The sequence below is a fragment of the Chanos chanos genome, chromosome 10, assembly GCF_902362185.1.
Source record: "Chanos chanos chromosome 10, fChaCha1.1, whole genome shotgun sequence".
Taxonomy (NCBI): Eukaryota; Metazoa; Chordata; class Actinopteri; order Gonorynchiformes; family Chanidae; genus Chanos; species Chanos chanos.
This window is the reverse complement of record NC_044504.1, coordinates 31,739,838-31,767,214: the sequence shown is the minus strand read 5'-3', so window position 1 is coordinate 31,767,214 and position 27,377 is coordinate 31,739,838. Positions and strand designations below refer to the sequence as shown.

Genomic DNA, 27,377 nt, shown 5'->3' with positions numbered 1-27,377 from the left:
CTGTCTCTATGTAGCAAAAAGAACCACCCAGGCAACCTTAACACATCAGTATTACTAGCGTGTGAATCTTTTTTTTTTTTTTTTTTTTCATGTTAACTACAGACAAAAAAATTAAAACAGTCTGTTAATCAGTAAAGGAATTGCACTTTGATAAATCATATGGGTGTGAAATAGCATCTTAAACGTCTTTAAGTTTCTGTTTAGACTCCTCCTGTCCTTTTCTCCTCAATACTGCTTTTTCTTTTTCTTGTAGGTCACTGTTGTTGGGAGGTCATCAGTTCGGACTCACCCTGAGCTTTTGTGTGCGCCTATCAGCTCCCCACCGCGAAGCACTGCAAATTGCAGCCTCTACCTGCGGCGTCTGATTTGCCTCACCTTGACGGTGCAGTCATCCTCTGACCCCACCCCATTCCTTCACCTCTTGGCTCCGGTGATATCTCTCTGCCATCTGCTCACAGGGAAGGAGCTGGGACCATGCCAACACTGCTCAGCTCCACACCAGACCTCAGCCAGGGTTAATCAGCCTCGTACCCCGTATTCTCCTCCCCCTCAAACCTGGGCACGCACACACACACACACACACACACACACACACGCACACACATACACACGCACACCCACACGCACACGCACACGCACACGCACACGCACACACACATACACATACACACGCGCGCACTCTTGGTGAGCGAAATGGGGGACGGGAACTGGGTGTGTCTGAGCCCAGCAGAATTTTCCCAACTGCAGCAGTACAGCGAGTGTAAGTACCATTTCCTGTAATGCTCGAGCCAATAACCAAAAGGGCCATTTTTTTTTTGAAGGGATCTCAACCACTTTACATTCTTCCATTGCTTTTATATTTTGTCCGATCTTTGTATAATCACATTCCATTTGAAAATGTAGCCACTCAATATTCCAAACCGTATTATTGGGTGTTTCTGAATGTTTGTGGTCTGGTCCTTATGATCTAACCACTGCTCACAGACTACACAGGCCATTCTACTGACTCATACTTATGTTCTCCTCCAAATCTGCCCCATCCACCTTGATGGATCGTATTCTTCATGTAACTACTGAAGCATAACAGGCCTGTGACATTTGAAAGAAGAATTATGTTATGAGCCGCCGAGTTAAATGGGGCTTATATTTACGAGCAAATAGATTTTACCGCAATATACACACAGTTGCTCTCGATGTGCTAAATTACACCGTAAATTTGGTGGTGTTCATTTCCGATGTTATTTTTCCTGGAATTGATGAGCACAGACTTAATTTCAGAGTGATCTTACATCAATTAAAAGCAATGTTACACTTATTTGCGTGAAGGCACTGTTCTTAACTGCATTTACTCTGGTGAGTGTTTATATACATAAACGTTGTAAAACACTTTTGGAGTTAATTTAACAGCGGTGAATTGGTATGGCTGACATATTCCAAAATGTAGATTAATTATGTTTGGATAAAAATGTGTACAATGTCTTAGGGACCAGAAATGGTCCATTTAGATAAAAATGTCCAATTTTGTTGTGAGAATAAATAATATGTAAACAGCACTCTTGTCTGCTCTGAACAAAATAGGACGCTCACACATTTGGCCAATGAATAAGAAAACATCTTCTATTTTTAACGTCTTTTTCTGTGATGGACAGATTTCTTGACTTCCAGCTACATAGGTCTAGTGTTACGGAAAGATTCTGTGTTTCCCGTAAGTCTGACTCACCCAACCTAATAGCTTTGCTGACAGAGACACAAGCAAACAGTGCGTGTGTGTGTGCGCGTGTGTGTGCGCGTGTGTGCGCGTGTATGCGTCTTTGTATGTATGAGTTGGAGGGAAACACATTGTTTGATCAATACAAATGCATTCATTTATCTCTCGCTCTTGCCGATGTATTCAGATTGAGAGTAGCTTTCATCATGGACCCAGACTAAAGCCACCTCTATTCACAAATTCCTCCTCGTCACACAAAACTGACATGAAACTCCCACGCATTCTCAGGTATATATGTACTGATATCTGTGATGCACAGTTTACCTCCAGGAAACTAAATGAGATCATAATGTAAGACAAAGGACACAGTCACATTTCCAGTGATTAATTGAGGTTTGTCACAGATTAAGTGTTTGACTTTGGCGAAATTCACAAAATATCACAATAGCTCCAGGTGACGATGAACAGCCTAACGTCCAGTGATAATATCAGCTTTGTTACAGTGTGCAATGGGTAAACGCTTAAATCTGTTTTTTTATGTTTTGTTTTTTTTTTATTCTTTAGTGGGTTTGTATCACTTTTTTTGGCCTTTTAATATTTGGAATAAGTCTGATTTGCATATGAAGCACAGTCAGAAATGGACAGAAAGCAAGGATGTTGCAGGCTCATCATAGAGGTACCTCTAGGTACCTGTCTCAGTCCATGTTCTGAAACCCCATAATTTATTTCTGACAGTAATTTTATAGATCTGTGGGGTTGCCCAGTGACGCAGGAGGAAAGGCCACTGCTATTGCTTTAACAAGAAGTTTTAGCAAAGTATGAAGTATAGAGTGCCTGAGGGGCTTATGAAAGGTCTGAGGATGTTCTGATGAGAATGTTCTGGCCTTGTTTGCTAAAATCTCAATTCCCCTGAAGTAATGGATGAGGGTTTATATGTGTGTGTGTGTGTGTGTGTGTGTGTGTGTATGTATAAAAAAAGGCTGATCACTCTGATATGTAACCATTCTACAGTGGTCTCAAATTAACACTGTTTTGTCTGTTGTGGGCACATAAAGCCCTTTGAGACAAACAGTGATATTTGGCTCTAAATAAACTTGAAACTTGAAACTTGAACTGAGGAGGAGATGTTGCACATCATTCACATACAGTAAGTACAAAAGTACTTTCTACAAGGTATTCATCCCACGTAAAGGGAATGTTTATATTTCCACGTTTTATCATATGAGTGGTACGGTGACTAATGTTTAACGGAGCGATGTAGCGGCTAACTTTAAAAGCAGCCTTACGTATGGAGCGACGACGCCGTGAGATGCAGGGACCACCCATGTCTGTCAGGAGCTCTGGTTCTCAACTACAGTCCCGGAGACTCACCAGACAGCGCATTTTTTTGATCCAGTCAGGCATTACCACACCTCATTCCATTTATCTCCTCATTTATTGCTCAGCCTTTGGCTTTTTGAACTAGCTGTGCTGGTGTTAAGCATTAACTAAATGAGCTCTCGAATGAGTCTTCAAGCCTGGTGCTGAACAACAGCGGTCTGCAGAAGAGAAAGCATCTGCCTGTAAAGATTCAGTGCTTTTAGCCTCGTCAAAACCAATCAGTGAACCAAAATGGCTCACTGTCATTCTTCTCACACAAAGGCTCCTGAGAGAGAAAAAAAACAAACAAACGCGGAGTGTCGGATTCAACACTGTTTGGCCTTATGTTGATAAGCCTCTATTTTTCTTTTAAACCGCTGTTTGCTTATTTTGATTACTTAACACTGTACATCTACTCATTAAGCTATAAAATGCACCTTTGTAAGGTTGGAAGAAACTCATGCAGGCTTTTTAGAGTGCATATGTCCTGTTTTGCTAAATGTATGAGATAAGTATAACATTCATTGCTTGTCTAACATAGGTTGTGAACTGATGAAATGTTAGATTTGTGGCAAGAAACTTAATTATTATAAAATAATTATATACACACACGCACACGCACACACACACACACATATATATATATGTGTGTGTGTGTGTGTGTGTGTGTGTGTGTATAGTTTTGTATAATATATGAGTATATTATGATTTATTATTTTATAATTTATCATTTCACTTCATAATTTTAAATATATATAATTTCATATAGAAATGTGTGTGTGTGTGTGTGGGTGTGTGTTTCCTGATACACACATTTGAATCCTGATTCTTTCCTGAAAACCCTGGATTGAGCTAAAAGCTATCTAGGTATTTTCAAACCCTTTCAGACTTTTTCTCTCTGTTGTATCAAAAAAGGGAAGTTCAGAGGCAAAAAAAGAACTATAACAGGAACTTAGGAACTATATCTTATTCAATTGTTGCTCTGTGCACTTCATACTGTAAAAAAGAGTAGTAAAGAACTTCCACCCTATTTTATTACCATTGATTTGAGCCATGTCGTGTATTAAACAATATCAGTGACGTCACCCATGGTTATTCAGTGCCATACTTTGTCTTAAACATAGCTGAGCATTTAGATTAGTTTGCTTGCTGGAAACAGACACGGCTCATGGCAATTTGCGGCCGGTTTCACCAAAAGCCTCAAACTGTCAGAGGATATTAGATCTCAGAATTTTTTTAATACAAAAAAAAAAAGATTTTATTCTTTTCAAAGAGGACAGTTGTGCAGATGTAATGCTATATATATTCTACATTTCATTTACATCACTCTCTCTCACACACAGATTCCTCAAAGAAGCTTAAAGATGTTCTAGAGGAGTTTCATGGCAACGGTGTTCTCTCCAAGTATAACCCTGAGCAGGTATGTCGCAATTACTCTCTGAATAAGCCCAGCTGATTAAATGCTTTGTGCAAAGACAATGGACCCTCAAGCTCTGATGTGACAGGCTATCAGTATACCCTGACTCAGTCCTCAGTATGCAGCTGAAATGCTTAGTCATCCTCTACTGTGAGGTAGACGTGTCCTCTCCATGTCTTATATTCTCAGGTCCCTTTTACTTTGGAGTGGTGTAGATAAAGCAGTGCCCGTGTACTTTGTTACCGTGACAACAAGGGGCCATGAGGCACCAGTATTGATGATGTTCTTTATGGAGTGTCACCGTCATATTTTCATGCTATAGTCCGCCACGCTAATAAATAACAAGCTCATCGGGGTTTTGGCGCCAATGATTGTCACCCACTGCACTGGATGGATCAATATAGAATCAGGGCTGCTGCTCACAGAGGGTCTAAAACTGGTGCCGGACTGGCTACAACGTGACATCACTCGGCCCTCGTGGTCCATCAGTGCATTTGTGACCAGTAGTAAATTATCCGAGCTGCGAATGGCCTAAAATGTTGTGATGTGCCATTAGCGGTGCTATCCTTCCCGTCTCCCGGTGACAGTGCTCTGTCTCTCTGTGATGGATGAGCCAAGACTGACTGGCTCTGAGCTGTAAATATCACTTGCAGGGGTTGCCACGGCAGCCATCGTCACGTCATGGGAAACTATATGCTGAGCTGATTTACAACAGGTCTCTGTGGTCAGTTAGTGGTCTGTTGTAGTCTGTCATAAATCTTAAAATCTGGGACGTGAGTGACGTGTTATGGTGAGATTGTGTAGAGGAATCTCTGTGACATTGATTTGAACCAGACTTCTCAGTTTGGACATTTGTGAAGTGGAGTTTTACTGAGTTGCTTTTATGAAAGGTCATATCAGTGGACTGATGCTGTTTTATGTGTTTATGGGTGGGCCTCAGACAGGAAGTTCCTGTGGCTGCCCTTTTTAACTGCTTCTCACAAACACTCCAAAAAACGGCACCCCTCAGTCCCAAACACATGTACACACACACACACACACACACACATTCACGTCTTTCTCCGATACAGAGAGCCATGGTTTGACAAATGCACACACACACACACACACACACACACCCCTGTGATTTTGTCCTATGCATTTCCAGTTTTCTTACTTTGCCAGTAAATTTCATTAAACACATAGTCAGATGTTAGTCCAACACCCACCCCTAGTTCCTCCACTCAGTCTTCTCGGCACAGGATTCCTGTCTTTTTGATTGACCTTGTGGCTCTTCCCGAACACATTTTAATTTCAACCACAGAGCAAACAGATTCCAGTAAGACTCGTTCTGTGGATATAGGTGCACAGTTTGGTTTTTTTTTTGTTTGTTTGTTTGGGTTTTTTGTTTTGTTTTGTTTTATTTTTTTTTAAATGTACTTAGCATGACTCAGATGTGAGCTTCTCATAATAATCCGTTTTTGTTTCTTCTTTTCTTCGTTCCGTTGGTTGCGTGATGGAGAGTGGATTAGCACTGTTAAAAAAAGAGGAAGGCCAAATAAAGATAGGGAAGAGTGAGATGAATCAAAGCAGAATGTGAGTGTAACTGTGGGGCACTACTATCACCTTTAGACTGTGTTGTTCAGTCAGCTAAACAATCTAGTCCAGCAGCTGAATTTACTTTTCTTGGAAAATATTTCAAATATGGCACATTGCATGTGTATATAAACTGATCCTTTCACCTTTCCTAACTCATCTGAATGCAAAACAGAAGCAGGATGTTCTCAACCAAGTAAGCCAACACTCTTTGGGTTTGCATGATCTGTGGTTCAGTGTGTCTACAGACTGCATGCCCAAACATGACCCCCATACTCCTATGTTCCCATCAGTGTCTAACCAAAGAGTCACTCTTGGGTCACGCCGTATCTGAAAAGTCAAAGGCGCTTCAGTGTGTCGGCTGTGTTTTTGTGTCCTTTTAACTTTCTGAGGGATGGGCCTTGGATACTGAGTTGTTTCTACCTGTCAGCTTATCCTGTTCTTTTGCCTCAAGTCTTGTTCTATCTCGTATGATGGCTGCCTTTGCAATTATTTATGTAAATACAGTATATTATCGTACCTCTCTGGATGGTGACTTCAACCCTAACACTAACATCTCAGTTTTTTGTTTTTAATTTTTTTTTTTGAAATACAGTGTAACCATTTGTCACATATACCACAACATGTGTATATTGTGCTCAGCAAAATTACATAATAATGAAATATTCATTTCTGTATATATGAATGAGAATGTTTATGTGTTTGTGAAACGATGTATTCAATTTTTGTGTTTAATATTTGAATTTTCTAAAAAAAATAATTGTCTTCGTCTCATGTCTGCAGGGATTTTCACACAAGCTCCCAGTGGAGAGCCACTGAGTGTTGTTCAGACAGTGTTATATGAAGTTAATGCTGAAATCATGAGAAGAGTCATATGCACTATTCATATTTGCATCTCACAAAAACAGGCATCTTCTTTTCATAAAAAAAAAAGACTTTTCGGATTAAATAGTTCAGTTTTCTCGTGGCAAAAATTCGTCGCCGTCGTCGCCTCTATCATTCGGAAGCAATACAAGTGTGAGAATAGCAGTTTCAGAATCTGTGTGCAACATAATGGACACAAATGGTGGGAGTATCACCCGTCGAGTGGCAGCCTCATGTACATTCCATCTTACTGGTTCCAACATTTCAGCTCATTGGCTCTGATAGCAAGGTGATAAGCAGAAGGAGCCATTTCACTGTATTTGGACAGGAGTTAGCGTGTTGGATATATTTTGTGTCGTTTCTCATTTGTCTCCCTCCTCTCTCGTCTTCCCCCGACTTGTTTCCCGTGTAGCCCATTGACTATGAGGGCTTTCAGCTTTTCATGGCCACCTACCTGGAGAATGATATCCCCGAAGAATTATGCCAACACCTCTTCACCTCGTTCAAGAGCAAGACCGGCGGGGGCTGCTCACCTGAGGCTCCCCGTGCGGGAGCGGGGATGCTGGGTAAATATGCTCGTTAGATCCTTTCAAATCTCTATCTCAGCTCCTTTTAAAACTTCAAGCTCTCCGTTCAAATCTTACTGTGTGGTGGGTTTCAGCTTAGCCTCTCCTCTCTTCAGTTGGATGTGCTTTGTCTGAGAATTCAAGCAGCTGGTGCAGATTGTAGTAAAACAAATTGGTGTTTGAAGTGGGATCATTTGACGATGTGGTTTATTGTGCGCATGGAGGGTGGGGTTGCATATATTCTCTCATTTTGTCTTTACTGGAGTCTCTTAAGCCTTGCACTCTGTCCTTGCATCATAAGGCCTTTATTTGTGTGCACACACACACACACGGGCACACACACACCGCACGAGTGAAATAATTAAGAAAGGGACGGCTGTACTCACCACGTCCATCTGTTGGGTGGTTTGGTCAATTATTCCTCGTGGATTTATGTATTAACATAGACCTGTGCTAGGCTTTAACACCATCTCCCCTATCTCCAATGAGATTGCCTGCTTTATGTGTGCATCTGAATGACAGAGTGGACAGATGGATGGATCCTGCCCCTCTCCGCATTGAAAGATGTCACAAGATTTCAGTCCAAAAACCCACCCATGTGTGGTGGGTTGGTGGGCTGTGTGTTACTGCATCACTCCTGTAGCTTTATATCATTAGCAGAAGATTGCTGTGACTGGCTTTGTTCACAGACTGAAAGCCAGCAGTGCCATCTAGTGCTGACCCTCCTACATTTTGGTCCTGTCAAACTTTTTCATAAATGTGTTGTGGATTTTTTTGACCGCCATGCTCCGATCTGCTTTGCTTCTTTACTCGTGTTGGTTAATAGTGCACTGGTTTCTGCCAACCCAGTATAGATCTCCACTGTTGTTTAGTGCTACAGGGCCACTGCTAAACTGGTTCTTCTCCTGGCACTAATTCTTTAGCCCCCTTGCTGTTGCACCTGCTGTTTGCTGTTGATTATGTGTAAAGTTATATTTATTCTCAAATATAGCCTAAATGTAAATTGTTACTTTTAAATCTGCATGATTATCTCTAAATGAAAAACTTGATTTGTAAATAGTGAAATACTGATTTGCGCAAGTAGTGAAAATATGTTATTCATACACTTTGCTTTATTTTCTCCAACTTAGAGATGTATTTTGAATGTTTGATTCCTCCCGTCCATTTGTATTAAGTTCATGCGAGAATCTTTTTTCTACGTCTTTTTTCTGTATTTTTCAGTATTTTCATGATGTCAGTAGGATCTGTGACTCTGACTGTTCTTTCAAATTTAACAGCCATGGTTTTTAACTGTCTTACTTTCTCCAACAAAAACAAGCATATTCCCCACCCCCCCCCCACCAAAGCCCCCACCCCCCACCCAACTCCACCCCCACAACCCAACTCCACCCCCACAACCCAGCCCCACTCCCACCACCCAACCCTCCCCACCCCCACTACCACCACCTGTTTCTGTCCAGGTCTACTGGGATTTTCTCTCTCTCTCTTCACTATGTTGCTTCCTCTGTGCCTGCTAGCTTTGACTCCTCACACATTCCTGATCTTTAACCCGGTGTGTCCACAGAGCCCAAGTCGATCGATGCAGGCATCTCTATACAGACAGAAGTGGCCTGTGCCCCCATTACAGGTACCACAACAGCGTGGTGTGACCTCATTACGAAAAAGAAAAAAAAAAAAATCACACCCCTTCCCAAATGAGACTCATTCCGGAGTCCCCGTGTCCCCCTCGTGTGCTGTCCTTTGACGCATGACTTGTTGTGTGTTCATGTTAACCCAGCCAGTGTAACATTTAGTCTGCAGATTACCGTCCTTCTTGATTCTTACCTTTTCAGGAATAACGGTGTGATTGTTTTCCCTCTGTGATTGTTCCTTCTGTGTTGTCATTTTGTCACAGTATCGGTGTAAAAGCTTAATAGACACTATCTGCCTTTCTGCTTGTTCTCCTCTGAACTGTACCTTGCTGAAAACTCCCGTTTCATCCTGTCTGTAAAATTGTTGTTTCGGTTTTGTTTAGTTTAAAAAAAAAGAAAAAAAAATCACTCTGTAAATAATTCTCTCGCTTTTCTTTCTCTCATCTTCAATCTTTGTCTCATTCCTTCTTTCCCCTCTCTCATTCCTCTGTACTCTCCTATCTTTCTTTCTCTTTCTCTGAGTTACCCTCTCCCCTTTCTTTCTCACCTCCTCCCGCTACTTTCTCTCGCTCTCAAACCTTATTCACCTTCTTTTCTCCTCTCTCCTTCATTTCCTCGATCTTTTTCTGCGTTCAGGTATGAACGGGAAGAGCATTCTTAGTGCTATGGGCAGACACACACCAGAGCATGCTACAGTAATGACCCCGGGTTCTGGAGCCACCACGTCCCCCTGTTCATCACGCTCCTCATCCCAGCGTTCAGGCACGGGTGCTCACACGCCTGGCGGCCCTCATCTCTCACCCTGCACCCAACCTAAACCCTCAGGCGGCGGCTGTAGCAGTAACGCCCTGGCTCCCTCCATATCCACCAGCTCTCCGCGACTCTCCCCCGGTAAGCAATGCTGTGAGGAAAGTCCTCACTCCAACCCATAAAACAGCTTAAAATTTTTATGCCCGACGTATGTCCCAAAACTATGTCATTCGCTTTGGCTCTTATAGTGCCCTCATACTAATACAAACACAAGAAGTGTAATGAATCAGAATCAGAGTCAGAATCAGGATTTAGTTTATTGCCAAGTAGGTTTACACATACAAGGAATTTTTCTTGGTGTGTTGGTGCACCATACAAATACAACACTGAATAGTAACAAGTGCTGAAACACAAACAAACCAACCAAAAAAAACAATTCAAGGTGCTGTACAACGTATAGAGAATACTATGATTATAATTTAAAACATATTAAAAGAGGTGGAAAATATGAATATTGAAATATAAAATGTAAGATTTGCAAAGTGAAATATAATATAATATAAAATATATTAAAAGAGGAAGAAAATATACTGAATGTTGAAATCTAGAATGTAAGATGTGCAAAGTGACATGCAGATGACTAAACATTTTAAGTAGTTCATAAACAATATAACATATGTGTGCTAAAATCTGTGCGTATGAGTCGGGGGGGGTCGGGGGGGGGGGGATTAGGGGCAGAGTATGTGTCAGCGGGGGTCAGGGGGCTTATTGATGAGTTCTACAAAAATGAGCTTGTTTTTAATATCTCTCTTAGTCTTTAATTTAAAAGACCTGTTAAGTCCATTTAGCTATGGTGTCTGATGTATGAAGTTTTCTGTTACTCAGAGAGGAGTAGAACTGATAAACGTGGAATGCAGAGGAAGAGTCCGTCCCCTCAGAGGGGTTCACCGCTGCCTTCACCACAAGTGGTCTTTCTGAAGGACATAGTCTGTTACTTGTCTCTTCTAGAGAGGGGCACCCCAGAGGACAAACTTGAATGTAAGTGAAAGTTGTGTGTGTGCAATCACATTCTGACAAAACTCAAACCAGGCACCCCAGTGTCCTCTTATTACATTAGTCTAAGGTTATCTGGACAATTAAGCACAATTAAAGTAATTAGCCTTAACAATTAAGCCTTCAAAAACACCTGTGTCATGCTTTCATACTGAGGAGTAAAATCTCTACCAAGGTAATCAAGCTTGAGAAATGCTGGCTTTTACGTCAATGGCTGAAGTAGTGCTTTGTTTACCCGTAGTTCAGTGGAAATATAGGTTTAGCATAACCAGTGCATCAGTGTGATTCATAGTTCCTGAATCATTTTTAAATTATTTGATTTAATTTATACATACGTTCATTCATTCTCTCTGTGTGATTTGCGATTATGATTCTAGAGTTTTGATGTGTACTTTAGATATCTAGCCAAAATTAGCTGACCTGTTTGAACATGGGTATATATGCACAGACACACATACACACGCGCACACACACACACACACACACACACACACACACACACACTAATATATCTGACATTGTTTGTTCTGATGTGACTCTTGACCTGACTGTTGCACTGTAACACTGTAATGAGATCTGCTGCCCTGGTGTGACCCCTCCAGTGAATGTGACAGGCAGATTCTGGCAGTGTGCTGCTGTCTCTCCTTTCTCCTCGCTGCTTTAATTCATTACATGGCCTTTTAGCCTTGTTAGCGCCTTCATCCCCCAGCCTTGGCTGTCCAACTAACTTCTTTTACACAACGAGCTATATATGCCAGGAGCTAATCTCCAGCTCCTTGCCTCAGCCTGCCCGTGACAACAGTACTCTCGTGTCATACAAGACTACAGCCTTCCTCTGCAGATACAGACCAGCAGCAATACGTTAGACTTTTAAACTGAAACATGGGCTCTGTTTTCTCCCGCTCTCCCCTAGTCATGTTCCGTCTGTATGATACAGATGGGAACGGTGTGCTGGACAGCTCGGTAAGTCTGCGTCTTCCTCTCCTTTATATGAATTATTCATACACTGAAATAGCAGTACTTTAGTCTTTTAGGCTTAGTAAGGCTTAGTGTGTGTGTGTGTGTGTGTGTGTGTGTGTGTGTGTGTGAGATGAAGCTCCAGTCATATGTTACATATGAAGAGATGCAGATGTATGATGTCATTACATTGTCATCGTTGTAATACTTTAGAATGCATAGTACTGTCATTGCTATTTATGCATTATTTCTTGGGGAAATGACTTCAGCTCAAATCATGGGTGTAAAACAGGCCATTTAAAGAACAGCTATATAAACACTATAGCTGTAACCGAGGCCATTATTCCTACACCATCGGTTGCAGCAACAGATACACGTACGCTGAATGATCCTCAGTAGATTTACTGTATTTTATGTTGCACTGTTTATTCAGGAACTTGACCGTATCATCAATCAAATGGTTCATGTAGCAGAGTATCTGGAGTGGGACTCGACTGAACTCCGGCCGGTATGGACCGTCGAAAAGTGCTTTGCTTTCTTTCTGTGTATGTATGGGAGTGTGTGGGAGCATGTGTGTGTGTGTATGTGTGTGCGTGTATGTGTGTGTGTGTGTGTGTGTGTATGTGTGTGTGTGTGTGTGTGTGTGTGTGTGTGAATGTCTCATCTTTCTCTGTTCAAACAGAAGTAGAGGTAGTATATTGTTCTGTACTGCATACAGCAAAAAGAGTAGGTAGACTGTTCACACTATGCAGAGGTATTTGAGATGTAAATGTCTCAGTTTGTCATGTGTGTTGCTTTGCAGATACTGAAGGAGATGATGGAGGAGATTGACTATGACAGAGATGGAATAGTCACACTAGAGGAGTGGATTAGAGGAGGCATGACTACCATTCCCCTCCTGGTGCTACTGGGAATGGAGACGGTGAGTGAGTGTGTGTGTGTGTGTGTGTGTGTTTATATGCTAGAGAATTTTACTCACAACATTTCCACTCCATAAATGAAAAAAACAACTGACTAGCATATGTTAAATTATTGGTAGTTTTGGTACAATCTTGGTATCCTTTGTAATATTGGTATTTCTGTTACAATCTCAGACCCTCACACTTACACTCCTCTCCCCTCAGAATGTACAAGAGGACGGGCAGCATGTGTGGAGACTGAAGCATTTCAACAAGCCTGCTTACTGCAACTACTGCCACACAATGCTACTGGGAGTGAGAAAACAAGGCCTGTGCTGCTCCCGTAAGACTCCTGTCTGACTTTTCAATCCGACTTATGTAACTGTCTGTCTGCCTTCTCCCACAGCGACTCCCTGTCTTCAGCGATGCCTTGTTTATGTCTCTCCATCTGCATCGCTGGATCATTGTGAAAAGAATGGTGTCTTGAGACCATAGAAATAGTGACAAATAAACTGAATACGCACCAACTGTCCCCTGTAGATGCTCTGACCAATATCTGTATTTGCTCCACATTTATACTCTGGTGTGCTTGGAATGTACAAAACAATTACAACACAGAATGCTTTGTTCCTCTTCAGTCAAATTTTTTTTTCTCAGGGTCATGTCATTAATATGTACGTTTGGTGGCCTTCTGTCGCTCTCTTTTGTGTATCTAATTTAAATGTCTCTTGTTTGTAAACGGTGTTTCTCTACGTGCGTTTGAATCTGTCAAAATTCAAGCCAAATTTATGTTTCGTAATTAAACAGAATCGAAAACTTTTGGTAGCTTTCATTTACGTAATCTTTAAAATGGACGCATTGCAACACCAGGTCATGGTAAATTGAAAAGAGAAGCTCCTATCACAGTGGTCTCGTTTTGTGTCATCAGAATTTGAGGAATTCGTACGGAGTGTCTTTTGATTCTCACGCACCAATATCTCTGTTTCTCTGTTTGTCTGTCTCTCTCTCTCTCTCTCTCTCTCTCTCTCTCTCCCTCTCTCTCTCTCTCTCTCTCTTTCTCAACCGGACATCTGTAGTATGCAAGTACACAGTCCATGAACGCTGCGTGTCCAAAGACATTGCTGCTTGCATCAGCACCTACGCCAAGTCCCGCAGACATACCAATGTAAGTACGTTTACAGAGGAGTAAACAACACTCGCTTTACACATAAATGAGACCCAACTCAAGCAAAATCCCAGGGACTTTACGTTCCTCAGAGAAGGATAGAGAACGGGATCTGTGCGAGCTGGAAATGCACACATTAAAACCTTAATGTCTTTAAAAGTAGATGACTTCCAAATCAGTTCATCCTCGTTCAACGGGGGCCGTCTAAATCACAATCCACTCTGAGACAATTTTGTTCTTAAGAATCTTTCTTACTGGCTTTGATGTGGCTTTGAACTTAACCAAAGCAACTTTATTGGCCTATAAAACTCATTTTAACCCCTAGCTACCGTTCCTCGGATGTCAAGGGAGTTATGAGAACATCCTGTGTGTATTTGGCTGTGTTATTAAAAGCAGTGGGAAAGAGCGACAGAGATCAGCCTCTCTGTCTCTCTGTCACAGTGTCTTTACCGCTGTGATATGATCAACACACTGGAGGAATTGTTTCTCAGGCTCTTAGGAGAAGCTGTCTTTATCTGACGCAGCTACACAAAAGATTACTTGCGTTAGGACCGATAATGTTTTTGTAAAGTAAATACGGTATAAAAAATAAGAGTGGATTGTTGTTTTAAAAGTCTTTCATTGCCATAACCTATTTGCAATAAGGCCTAAAATTGCAAAATTCACTGTAACTTTGGATTGGACAACTATACTTAATAAATTAGGGCCCAGTTATCATAAATCTGGTGTAATGTTTGGGCAATTTCGTATTAACTTAATGCATTTGTGATGAATTATTACAGGCATTTTTATATGGTCGCCTAAATTTAAAAGAGGGGCTAGAAAAAATTCACAACTGTTTCTTAACCAGAGGCAAGAATTTCATTGGCCAATATTATACTCTTTATATTCTGTTTATGTATATTCTCTTTTTATTCTCTTTTTATGCTCTATTATCATTTGGACAGTCATAATAAGCATTTCACTGCACGTCATACTGTGTATATTTGTGTGCGTGACAAGTAAAATTTGAATTTGAATTTGCTTGAATATGCATAGCTGATATTTCAGTCTGTATTATCTGGGTTAGGCTTCAAAACCATGGGACCCACAGAAAGTAAATACCATATGTTGTGCAAGAAAAAATGAAATCACACATGATACTTTTAATACTTTTATGATTAAGACAAGAACAATTCAGTTTTGTGTTCAGTTTTGGTTTCAGATTTTTTTTGGGGGGGGGGGGGGTTCCTAAAGAAATAATCCCCAGGGATTAGTGGACTAGATTACATCAAGCTTGTTGGGTTGAATAATGGTATTACCGGAGAAATCTCAGAACTCTCAGATGCCAGGTACACATTGCCTTTATGCTAACAGATTCAATGGTGTATCTGGTGTCAAAAAAAAAAAAAAAAATCAGGCTAGATTAAGGGTTACATATTTCGCTTTGAAAACTGTGTATCCATTTACTTTGTGAACAACAACAAAATAAACAATGAAAGTAAAAAGTGCTTGTGTATCCCTCTTTTTTTTAGGCTATGCAGCACGTTTGGATGGAGGGCAATTCTGCGACCAAGTGTGACAGATGCCATCGAAGTATAAAATGTTATCAGGGTCTGACAGGCCTGCACTGTGTGTGGTGTCAAATCACTGTAAGTAAATACTGACCTCTGGTGGTAAAACTAGAATCCTACATGCATTTATATTTGTCAGTATAGAAAACCACACAGCACTATCATCCATACGTTCATATTCTGGCAGTGGAGGTAATTTTTATTGTCTGTTCAACAGGATTTTTGATAAACACTACTCTAAGAATTTCTTGAATTTCTTTTTCAGTTGACAAATTTCTATGCAACACACAATGTTGGCCATCTGGTGGCATTCTGTGTGCATTTTACTTCACGCTTATATTTTACCTAAAATGTTCTCAGTGTCACCTCAGTGTAAAAACTGTGCAGTCTCAAAGAACCACAAGGGGATGCTCTCATAACTTGTTCTAAATTTACATTAAAATTTACTTCTATAAGGGTCTCATTATTAATAGTTACTTTTACTATTACTTTTACAACCTGTCTTAGGTGTTTGAACAAAACCATACCATCAAAACTGTAATATGTGTTTTGGATTCTCCTTAACCTTTAGCTACATTAGTTAAGACCCGCTGTGTCTACTCTCTTAACAACAGATGTGGTATCGTTCTTAATCTTTATCTCGGTGTACAAAGTAATATCACTGAGCTCAGATCAGTTGGTGAGCGCGTACCATGACGGCACGCAGAGAATGCAGTGTGAAAGAATTCTACCGGCTGTTGGTTTATGTCCTGTAATTTTTCAACCCACATTCCTCATTCACTTCTTTTCCAGCTTCACAACAAGTGTGCATCCAATGTGAAGCCAGAGTGTGATGGTGGACCCCTAAGGGACCACACCCTCCTCCCTTCTTACATCTGCCCTGTCGTACTGGTAAGGTCACGCACAGAAGGCCTCCTGACCTCATCTGACGTGACCTCAGTGTCACTGTATGACATATGTTAATGGGGACTGATAGTGATATGGTTGATATATAATTACCATAAAAATATACATCCACTTGCAGAATTTGAAATGACAAGTGTCTCTCTATCATTCTCACTGTGTGTATGGACAGCTCTCCTATCCTGTACTAGAGTCTGTTAATCTCTGTGTCTATCTGCCCCTTTTCTCTCCATTTCAGGAACGCCACTCGGTTGTTAAACGAGGCGAGAGTGACTCACCTCCCAGTACCAGTCCAGATGATGCCACTCAGTGCTTTAAATTTACAGGGGACGGGCAGGCACTGCAGGTAAGCTTCCATAATGCAGAGTAACATACAATGCTTGTGACTTAAAGCATACAAGGGGTGTGTATGTGTACGCATGTAATTGTGAATGTGTGTGCATGTGCATGTACCCACATATATAGGTGAGTGTGTGTGTCACAAATTTGTTTGCCTATTAGTTTACCCTTCCTGACCCTCTTTTCCTTGTGTTTTGTGACAACTGCATCATATAAACTGGACAATAGATAGATAGAGATACATTAAGAAAATACATAAAGAAACCCCCTCACTTTTCCTTCATTTTTCTCTTCTTCAGATCACACCCCTCCCAGGAACACATCCTCTGCTTGTGCTGGTGAATCCTAGGAGCGGAGGTCGACAGGGAGAGAGGTAAGTGTTCCCTGGACTTCACTTTCTCTCCTCCCTGGGCTTTTTAGAGGTCTTGCTGAAGGTAAATTATTGGACGGAGGGTTTTCAAACATGTTAATGGAAGGTGTGGCAGTGAATGTTCACCGAATAGTCCGGATTGTGGGAATTTGTACATAAAAGATTTTTCTTCTAAAGGAATGTGCTTTGGTTGGTTCTTTATTTTTCAACATGAATTAACCGGATGTACTCCACAGCTTTGAGAATAGAAAAGAAATGTTTCTTAAAAAAAGGCTTTCTTGCGAGTCAGCAATGTCCTAAATACCATCAACACTAACAAGAAATGTTCAGATTTTGGATCAATGTAGGTGTTGTCTTAGTTCTCGACGCCTACTGCACATCCTCACTGCACTAGGAGGCCAGGTTTTTGGCTTCAGCAGTAATGTTTCCATAGCAACATGCTTTTAAATACCATTAATGGACAGATCATTCCCTATTATTAGACTTGTTCTCACACAAATATCTGTTAACTGCCCCAGATCAAAAAAAGAAGTCCATTTGGGCTGGTTCTTTGATGCCAAGAGGAAAATGGTACGGACAGGGTTGAATAAGACGTAATCAACATGTATTTTCTTTGCAATCATACTGTTAAGTACAGTGAAAGCTCGCTAAGCAGCACTGACTTCTTATTTAGTGGTTTTACTTCAGCGGTTTCAAGAGCTCAAATTATCTCCCCATATAATGAGCAATGCTTCAGTCTAAAAGCTTTCCCTCTGACGTATGTGGCAGGACTGTCTTTCTCTCTCTCTCTCTCTCTCTCTCTCTCTCTCTCTCTAACTATCTATCTATCTATCCATCTATCCCTCTTGTTCTCTTTCTCTCTCTCCCTCGCTCCCTCACTCCCTCTTTCTTTGACTTTTTCTTTGCACTATTTCCAGTCTTCCACTGTGCTGTTATGTAATAAAGGGCATCGGAAGCTAACACAATTAAAAGTGAAGGGCACTGAGAAGCTTTCAGTGGTGATTTCATGCAGCACCACTTGTCAAGGTTACTGAAGGCTGTGTGCGTGTGTGTGTGCGTGTGTGTGTCTGTGTGTGTGTGTGTCTGTGTGTGTGTGTGTGTGTGTGTGTGTGTGTGTGTGTATACGCTTGTTTTTTCTAACTTAGATGGACATCTTACTGAAAGCATATTATTCTACTGGGGATGCCTCGTCAAACTGGGGTCAAAATCATTGTTCCCACTACTAAAAAATGTTATTTTCATAAAAGATCGTGTTGTTTTTTGGTCAAACTACAGTGTGAATGTGTTTTCAGATTAGAATTAGGTTTTTATTCTTTACTTTTCTTATAATGGAAGTCAAAGATTGGAATCTAGCACACAAGGTGTGTGTGTGTGTGTGTGTGTGTGTGTGTGTCTATGCATGCAAAGTTGCGTGTCTTTGATTTATTTCCAAAAACTCCTGCTAAGAAATATACGTCTTATTGAGTTTGTGTATGGCTGAAGTTAGATAATTACTGTTCTCACCCTTTTTCATGTTCACAGGGTGCTGCGTAAGTTCCAGTACCTGCTTAACCCTAGACAGGTGTATAGTCTGGATCGCGGAGGACCCATGGTAGGGTAAGTCACCATAAAACTGTGAACGAAGCTACAATAAATAATCATTCACAACATTTAAGGAGAGGTTCACAATTTTTTCAATTTTATTCTTGCAGCTCTTTTCTAAAAATCCACACAATTTTTTCATTTTTAATTAGAATAAAAGAAGCAAAAATGAGCTTGTACAAATTACAATGCAAATTTCAAAGCTCATGTATGAATGAAAACCTGTCTGTACTTCACTTTGACACTTCACTTTGTTTAGCATGCCAACTCTCAGTTGTCTCTCATTTTTAATGCAAGTGAACTTTACAACCTGGTACACTGAATAACATTTATGTGCATTTTGGCTCCCCCCAATGGCCATTTAAGAACCGCGGTAAAACTATTGTAATTTCCTGTTGCTCAGTCCCTCTCATATGATCTGTTGATGAGGTCATGGTTAAAGATCACCCAGTGAGAAAGGAATAGCTGCTTTCCTGTCCTCTTAGAGAAAATCTCAAGACCATGTTGAAATCCACTGCTGACAGAACAGGAATTTTGGTGCATTACCATATTTGGAGAGTAGCATCTACATAAACCAGACCTGATCAAATTTATGTTTGACTCCAACGCTCAGCATCTCTGCGTATCTTTAAAGGATACGCTGCTGAAGGGACTCAACTTAAACTCAAATTTGAAGTGCTGATGAGAACCAACACTGAACAAATGTTTCAAATCCTTGTCAGCAGAGAGGATCACGGCAACTTCCTCAGATTAACGTGGTTCCATAATAGCGGTAATAATGACACCACCAAAGCTGACATCCAGTACAGAATGAGAGTTCATATGTGCGCCAACAGTCCCTCTCCTGCCATCATTAAACAGGCTAAGGACATTTTCTATCTCGTACTTAGAGACATACACAGTGAGGGAAATGTCATAAGATCTTCTCTGTCCAAAAGAGTGTAAAGAGAAGCGTAAGGAGCTATGTCCATCTGTTTGATGGAAAGATTAGACATTCCTTAAACAGCTCTCTTAGGAAGTTTAAACCTGGCCTAGATGATGGACTCCACATCGTCTGCTATCGGCTCCACCATTTACGGTGAAGAAACGCCCTCTTATCATTCCTGGATGGAGCCGTGTTGTTACTCTACTCATAAACCACTTCCATGAGAGAGCTCTCCATCAGGGAGCTATCTACTTAGACGGTATGTGAAGAGTTGGAGCAAAACAGCGCAATACCAGCAATCTATCTGTTACATACCTGAAACCCTGTGGAGGGACACTGTGACAAAAGCTGGCAGATCTTTCCACCTCAGCAGGGAACCAGGCTTCACAAATGCTGGTCTTGTCTTATTTGTCAAGCAGGCAGAAAGACCAGTGGTCAGTGTCCTACTCGCATAAGTGCACGTCTTGTTAACATCGAGGCAATGGACACTTTGAGCCTTATAAATTCATACGATCAAAGCACAGAATGCTGACACTTCTACTTGTTTATAATCACTGCCAGATTTTGGCTTCTCCACATTATCCCCAAGACTCATTCACTTTTAAAACTCATCTTTAGCTCATCTCAGATTTAATCAAAGGTCAAACCTTGTGCTGTTTCCAAAAATCTGTTTGAAAATTGAGAACAAAGATGGTTAAAAATGATGGAGCAGATGTCATCATAACATCTAAATGTACTTTTTTTAAAATTGTTGTCAGCATTCCACCAAGAAAGCAAACAAATCTCTGTAATGTTTTGCCCGGATCTAGTGCCTTAATGAAGCCAGTCAAATTCAAATTCTTCTCAGGTCCAGTTTCCCCTTAACACTCTGATTAGGAATTGAGGGCTACAGATTGGATTGCATTAGCATCTCTCCCAGTTATTGTTTGAAGCATTGCTTTAAAGTAATGACATTCTCTTTTGCCTCTTTCTCTCCTCCCTCTCTTGTCTCCAGCTGATTTCCAAAAAACCTACAATTATATACTCAGTCAATTATCGACTATCCAGAGAGGAATTGCTCATAAAATGTGGCTGTGATGAAATGTCTTATCAAATCTTTTTACAGTGACTCAGATTGTCATCACTGAAACACCTTAACCAGTTCCATGTCTGTCTGAATAGAAAGAAAGAATGTGCTTGTTAAACTGTATGGACTCGTGGGCTGGGAAGTCACGACAAGGCTTATTTCTTCTGAAAGTGCCATTGTGTTTACAACTTCTTCATTCAGACAAGTGACAAGCCTTCCTTCCTGTTACCACTTTCATTATATGCTGTGGCATATTTTCTGAATCTCTGGGTCAAGGAGTCTTGTATAGAAACTGGAAAATCAATGTAAGCCATTGCTGAACCTGGAGTCATTTCTGCTTAAGTTAGTGTAGATTCACCAAACAAGCAGAGAACCTTTCGTTTTTGGCTACGTTCTTGGGTACAGGTGAGAGAACAGGTCTGCTCTGTAGAGTACTTGTTCTCTGTTTGAAAGCAACCAACCCCTTAGTCCTCTGTTTTGTGTGAGTCTAATGAGGTGACTGGTCAAATGTATAGACACACACATGCACATGAACACACACACACACACCCACATGCACACGCACACGCACATGCACACAAACAAACACACACACACACACACACACACACACACACACACACACACACACACACACACACATCACATGCAGACACGAATTAGCACAAACTGAAACAAACACATAATGCTCTTCAGTACATTCTGTACTTTGGTGAGAGCCGTGCATTAGAACATTTCATTCAGAAAAAAAAGAGAAACACAGAAAAAAAAAAAGATGCCTGTTCACAGGAGAGCAACCAACCTTTTCTCTGCTAGACCTCTCCCTCCCACTCTGAAGACCTCAATAGTCACGACTAGGGGTGTACTCACTGTGAAGAGCTCATTCAGAGAGAGAGACAGAGAGAGAGACAGAGAGAGAGAGAGAAAGACAGAGACATAGACAATGACAGAGGCTGAGAGAGGAATGCATAGAAGAAGAGAATTAGTGCAGGGGCTCAATGACATAACTTCTATATCTTACACTGAACCCAGAGCTGAAGGGAATTGGGGGCATGAATGAAAAAGTGATGTGATATGATATAACAATACCATTATTATCAGCCTGAGCGCTGCATTTTAGACCTAGTCTTGTGTTAGATAACAGTATTAGATGTATTAGAGTTGTAGAATGTTAAAGAGCTGAGACAGTATTGCTAGTGATAGAAGTTCCGGTATACGCTAACACTTTAAAGTTTGTTGGCAACTACGGGCATTGTGTGAAAGTGCTTAAGGACTCATTGAGGACTCTTGTGGTGGCAGAAAACCGATATAGAGGGGCTGTTAATTGACACTTATTTTGTGAAGCAGAATACGGAGAGAATGCTGGCCCAAGGACAGATATGATGTATGAATATGAATAGAGCACCTGAATATGGGGTATGTAACATTCCCATTGATTCACCATAATGGTGCGAATAACAGCCCTTATGAATAGGCATGTACTCTTTATCAGCTGACCAACTATAAGCAGTTCAGCCAGAAATGCTATAAGTAACTCTTCAGAACTCCATTGAATGTATGAAGCTTCACATTTTAAAGTCAACATTGAGTGCAAATGCTTGATTCACTTTGGCAGGCAGCAGTCAGGGGTTTTATTTGGCTTGGTCTATATGGAATGCACTGTAGCGTTAACAAAGGGTTAATGCATCAGACAGATTTTCCAGTGTGCTCTGCATTGATGCCATAGCAACCAACCTCCATGGCTTTCACACAAATAGCTGAGTCTAGATGATGTAAGTTTTGTTGTTTGGAATTGATTAAAAGCATTGTTTGTTTGTGATGTCCCTGATGTGAAACCCTGTTTACCTTCATTGTTGGTACACTCTCTCTCCTTCCACATGCATAAAACATCACGGCGCATTGTTAAACTCATAGCATAAGGTTAAAGAGCATGAATATTTTACTCTGTCATGTGGGTGATTTGCTTAGTTTTTACGCAGTATTCTATGGAAGCTCCCAATGGTGCTTCTATACAGGTCATGACTTTGCAACACTTGGAAGGTGCAGTGCATTTCTTTGACCAGCAGAGGCTGACATCTGCCATGACTCCTGCCCCGCCCCTGTCATTGAATCCTCGTGAAACCACTGGCACGGACTCAACGGGGGGAAGAGAAGCTCGGATACAGAGTGATCCAATAGTGGATGTTACTATCCAAAACAAGACTTAACCACTCAAATCCAAACCTGACATCAGGCAAATCCCACTTATAGATTAAACCCGGTCTCTTCTTAAGTGTAATATCTCGTGCCAGTTATTTTTGTTTTGGTGTCATAATACATAACATAATATGACTATAGAACATGGAAAAGCTAGTATGCAGTGATAGTACAGAGTCAACACTGTGTTATTTTAGCACTAAAATTGATTTATTCTTTCATCTCTGTTTTTCCTCAGGCTCAATTTCTTCAGAGATGTCCCTGGTTTCCGTGTGTTGGCGTGCGGAGGGGATGGGACAGTTGGATGGATCTTGGACTGCATCGGTAATCTACATCTGATTTACATTCATTCACACACAGAACTCTGCCGGTCAGATCAGTTTATGCTGTCCAGACGCAGACAGCTTTTCACAGAGCTCTACTCTTTACAGGATTTTTTTTTTTTTTTTCATTTAACAACAGATTGTGGGTGTATACAGCTCATGAGCGACTGCCTGTTAAAAGCATAAAGGTACTTAATCATGTTGTAAACTGAATAATCAGTTAGAACACTGAAAATATAACGTCGGGCAAAGGCAGTGTTAAAAGCATAAAGATACATTAATGTTGTCTGGCTGTTATTTTTCTTCAGCTGTGCAGTTCAATGAAAAGTGGCTCATTGTGCTCTGTTCTGTCTTTCTCTTTTTTTTTCTTTCTTTCTTTTTGAACAATGTCAGTAATTTGAAAATTGAATGTCTGCCAGAATGTGAAAGAAATGGGACTCCATCCTTACCCAAGACTTGTCATAAGTCTTCGTTTCCATGTAAAGTAATGTACATATAATTATAGTTACATTTGATAGGTCTCTGAAAGGCTATTGTTCATGAATCATTTTTTCCAAGAAGAGGTTATTCGAAATGATTATTTCTCTCACAGGCCATTAGAGGATAATTATAAAGAGTTAATGGGTTGTCTGTCTCTCTCTCTCTCTGCTGACAATTATGCTGATGTTAATGGAAGGATTCAGGCATGGAGCCTGTTGGTTTTCTTGTGTCACACAGCCACCTGAAACAAGATCCTGGATCTCATCACATAGCGGCCATTGCCTGTGATTTTTACCAACATTACAAAATGGCTGCTGCTGGGTAGAGATAAATCAGAGAGTGAAAGGCCATGTGGATTAGCAGTGAAAAAAGGCCCCAGTGAGCACTGTGCACACACAACAGCAAACCACGCAGGAGCTGTCAATAGAGGGGGTGTAAAGATAGTGTTGTTAATCATCCAGACTTTCAGCAGATGACCTGTGTTATTACACTACCAAATAGAAGACCTGAATGTATGCTTTTTTTTTCCCCAAATCATTTGATATTAGTTGATCCGTTTTTTACCATACATTTAAGCTTTCTTATTTGTAATGTATATGTAAAAAGTAGTTATGTGATGGAAATGAGGATGAAGATCCCATGAACTAATCCTGCCTTTCTATCTTCTTCTGTTCCTTTGTAGACAAGGCCAGTTTCACCAGGCATCCTCCTGTTGCTATCCTGCCCCTGGGCACAGGGAATGACCTGGCACGCTGCCTGCGCTGGGGTGGAGGTAAGAGTTTTTGTGGGGGGTGTTACCAGGTTTTGGTAGGGCACTGGTTCATAGGCTTATGACATGAAGTTAAAAAAAACTATTAAGAATATGTTTCAGCTTGAGAGCGAGGGATTGTCAGACTAACTACCTAAAATCACATCATTAATCTGCCTTAAACCACCAACACAAGAGTCTCTGATGGTGTCATGCCATTACATTTAAAGGTCATGCCCCAAGATTAAGAGATGATCAGAGAAACCATTTGAAAACAATGTTTAAAAAAAATCATCAAAATGCTTTGGTCGTGCCATGATTGCTTTAAAAGGACATTAGCGAAAACCACATGAGCCACAAGATACACATAAGCCACGCATAAAATGCATTCAGCTGAAAATCTTTTGTGGAAAAAGGGATTAAAAAAAATTGTGATCTTCATATCTGCCAAAGCCAAAGAGCACTCACACTGATGAATGATCATGAACTCACAGTTAAGGTACTATGTTCCCTTTACTGCCTTTACTGGATACTCATGTATATTAGATGTGGACTGTCACTGTCAAACCAGGGAGATACTTAGATTTGTTAAATATGATATTAATGCGTGTAAACATCATAAAATGCACTTGATTACAAAAGATCACAGATATGAGAGGTCATAACATAGTTATGTGTGACAATACAAATTCAGTGAAGTTACTCATTTGCTAGTCTGAAAATAACCGACTTGACTAAAAGCAATATCAAATTGATTTGCACTACAGTTTAAAGGCAATATAACATAAGCTGCAATGCATATTATCTGTATGTATATAAATCTGTATGTTATCATGTATTCTTATGCATTAGTGAGTGTGTATCTCAGCAAGGCTCATACTGAGGTTGCAATTTTAATGGGCTTCTCACATCAGAACTCTTTTCTGTGCGAGTGTTTCCTGTGCGTGGTTAGTGAATAGCAGGTGTGAATTTGCCCGTTTGCTTGAATAAAGTCTTACTTTATGCTCAGGGTTTATTCGTGTTTATGCTCTTGTAGAGGCACATTATTTAGTAGAAAAGAAGAGTCTGGCGAACATTCAACTAATACGCGTTTATTTATTTTGACCCTGTAAATTAGTGTTGTGAAGGACAGTGTGAGCCTTTGTCTATGTTTTCTCTCTCGGTTGCCACCTGAGTGTCACTATCGCCTTATTGCTCTCAGTGTGATGGCCCTTATTAAGAGATAACACCTCTGTGACAGTGATGTGGCACACAGTCTCTATGCCCTACTACAGAGGACTAATAAAGTAATTACAGTTCATCTACCCTACCTAGACATCCTCTCTTGTAGCACTGGGAGCCTAGGAAACATACTTCAGGGTTGCCAGGCACCAACAAAATCCCCCAGGACTGGTAACTGAACTCACAGGCAGGGTAATAGCTCAGTTGTGTTTGTTCGCTCTGGGACGTCTCTGTTAGTCCCAGCAGCAAGGCTCTGGTGTTTTGGAAACAGCGTTTTCTGTTTCAAAGAAGTGTTTATGGTACTTTTATGATGTCCTGTTGCTTTGGGAGGTTTACCCATCTGCCTTTTAGTTTCTAGTTCAGTCACACTTACAGGCAGCAATATTTCATAAACATCTTTTAATAATGTTTTAATGAGCTGGGATGAGTCTGTTTGTTTCATGTCTAGCAAAGCTCTCCCTGTTCAGCTGAGAACACTTTGTAGTCCTCGCGTTTGTAGCTGATGAACATTGGACTTGTTTGCATTTTCATGTGCGTTCTTAAAAGCCGTGTAAGTTCACGTACATGTCTATGTGTATTACTGGTCAATAACACACTTTTCCCCTCTGCCCAACAGGCTATGAAGGAGGCAGCTTGCTGAAATTTCTCAAGGATATTGAGAACAGTACTGAGGTGGTACTGGACCGCTGGAACATCGACATCGTCCCTGACGACAAAGAAGAAAAGGGGGACCCTGTTCCATACAGTATAGTCAACAACTATTTCTCCATTGGAGTGGTGAGAACTTCACTACAAGCATTAATTAAACCTGTGTAGTCTTAGTTCTGATACACATCAAAGTGGTTTGTCACGTTTGGCATTAAGAGAGTAACTGAATGTAGTACCCTGTCTTCCTATCCAGGTTAGTACAATGCAGACAGAATTCTTCCTCATTTGAGTGATAGGATACATACCCATAGCTGGCACAGCTGCACAATGCATTTACATCACCCTCCACACTCATAGAAAGTGTGTTAAGTTAACTGACATGTTTATCTGTGCATATCCTTATCCTACACACCTTTATTGTTTTTCATTCTATGGCAAGGTTGGGCAAATCCAGTCCTGGAGGGCCGGTGTCCTGCCGGTTTTTGTCTTCACCTCTTTGCTACCTGTTGATTCTCACCTTGAAAACAGGTGTGCACACTCTTCAGCCAATCACAGATTGTATTTAGTTGGTCAACAAGAAAAACAGCAGGACCATGGCCCTCCAGGACCGGATTTGCCCACCCCTGTTCTATGACCAGAGAAGGATTTAGATCCTGCTTTTGCCTTTCTTTCCATACCACGGATACATGTTTGACTACATGTTAGTCAGTATCTCCGTATCTTACCTCTTTCTGTGTAAATCAAATGTACATCTTTATCTCTATGTACATCTATAATCTGTGATCTGCGTATTCAAGTTAGTCTGGGGGTTGATTAACGCTTCTCAAGATAGATTTGTGATGGAGAATGGTCAGTCAGCTACCATTCCATCATGTTTAAGGATGACCAGCCTTGGTTAAAGTAAAGCGGAACACTTAAACACAGATCATGTCATTTGGTGACTGTATTTGATTAGGGGGGAAAAAAGCAAGGCTTTATTCAGTTGCTTAGCAACCCTATGAATCTCATCTGAATACTACAAATGCCTTTGGTACATGCACAACTTTTGTTTGAAATGTCAAACTGATGCCAACATATTCT

General features: G+C 40.8%; 1 protein-coding gene across 2 annotated transcripts in view; it reads left to right on the top strand.

Annotated features, from left to right (window-relative positions):
- Positions 1-693: 693 nt before the first annotated feature.
- Positions 694-27,377, top strand: part of dgkg (diacylglycerol kinase, gamma) — a 57,114-nt gene continuing 30,430 nt past the window's right edge. The window contains exons 1-20 of one of the 2 annotated variants that reach the window (XM_030786289.1): positions 694-760; positions 4,411-4,487; positions 6,235-6,255; positions 7,336-7,489; positions 9,054-9,116; positions 9,757-10,011; positions 10,756-10,908; positions 11,837-11,886; positions 12,314-12,388; positions 12,683-12,802; positions 13,005-13,122; positions 13,856-13,944; positions 15,459-15,575; positions 16,290-16,388; positions 16,639-16,746; positions 17,039-17,112; positions 18,631-18,705; positions 23,116-23,201; positions 24,363-24,452; positions 26,266-26,426. In XM_030786289.1, the coding sequence (XP_030642149.1) occupies positions 694-760; positions 4,411-4,487; positions 6,235-6,255; positions 7,336-7,489; positions 9,054-9,116; positions 9,757-10,011; positions 10,756-10,908; positions 11,837-11,886; positions 12,314-12,388; positions 12,683-12,802; positions 13,005-13,122; positions 13,856-13,944; positions 15,459-15,575; positions 16,290-16,388; positions 16,639-16,746; positions 17,039-17,112; positions 18,631-18,705; positions 23,116-23,201; positions 24,363-24,452; positions 26,266-26,426 (2,052 nt within the window). The remainder of the gene's footprint in view (positions 761-4,410; positions 4,488-6,234; positions 6,256-7,335; positions 7,490-9,053; positions 9,117-9,756; positions 10,012-10,755; positions 10,909-11,836; positions 11,887-12,313; positions 12,389-12,682; positions 12,803-13,004; positions 13,123-13,855; positions 13,945-15,458; positions 15,576-16,289; positions 16,389-16,638; positions 16,747-17,038; positions 17,113-18,630; positions 18,706-23,115; positions 23,202-24,362; positions 24,453-26,265; positions 26,427-27,377) is intronic. The other variant, XM_030786291.1, reaches the window with a different exon arrangement.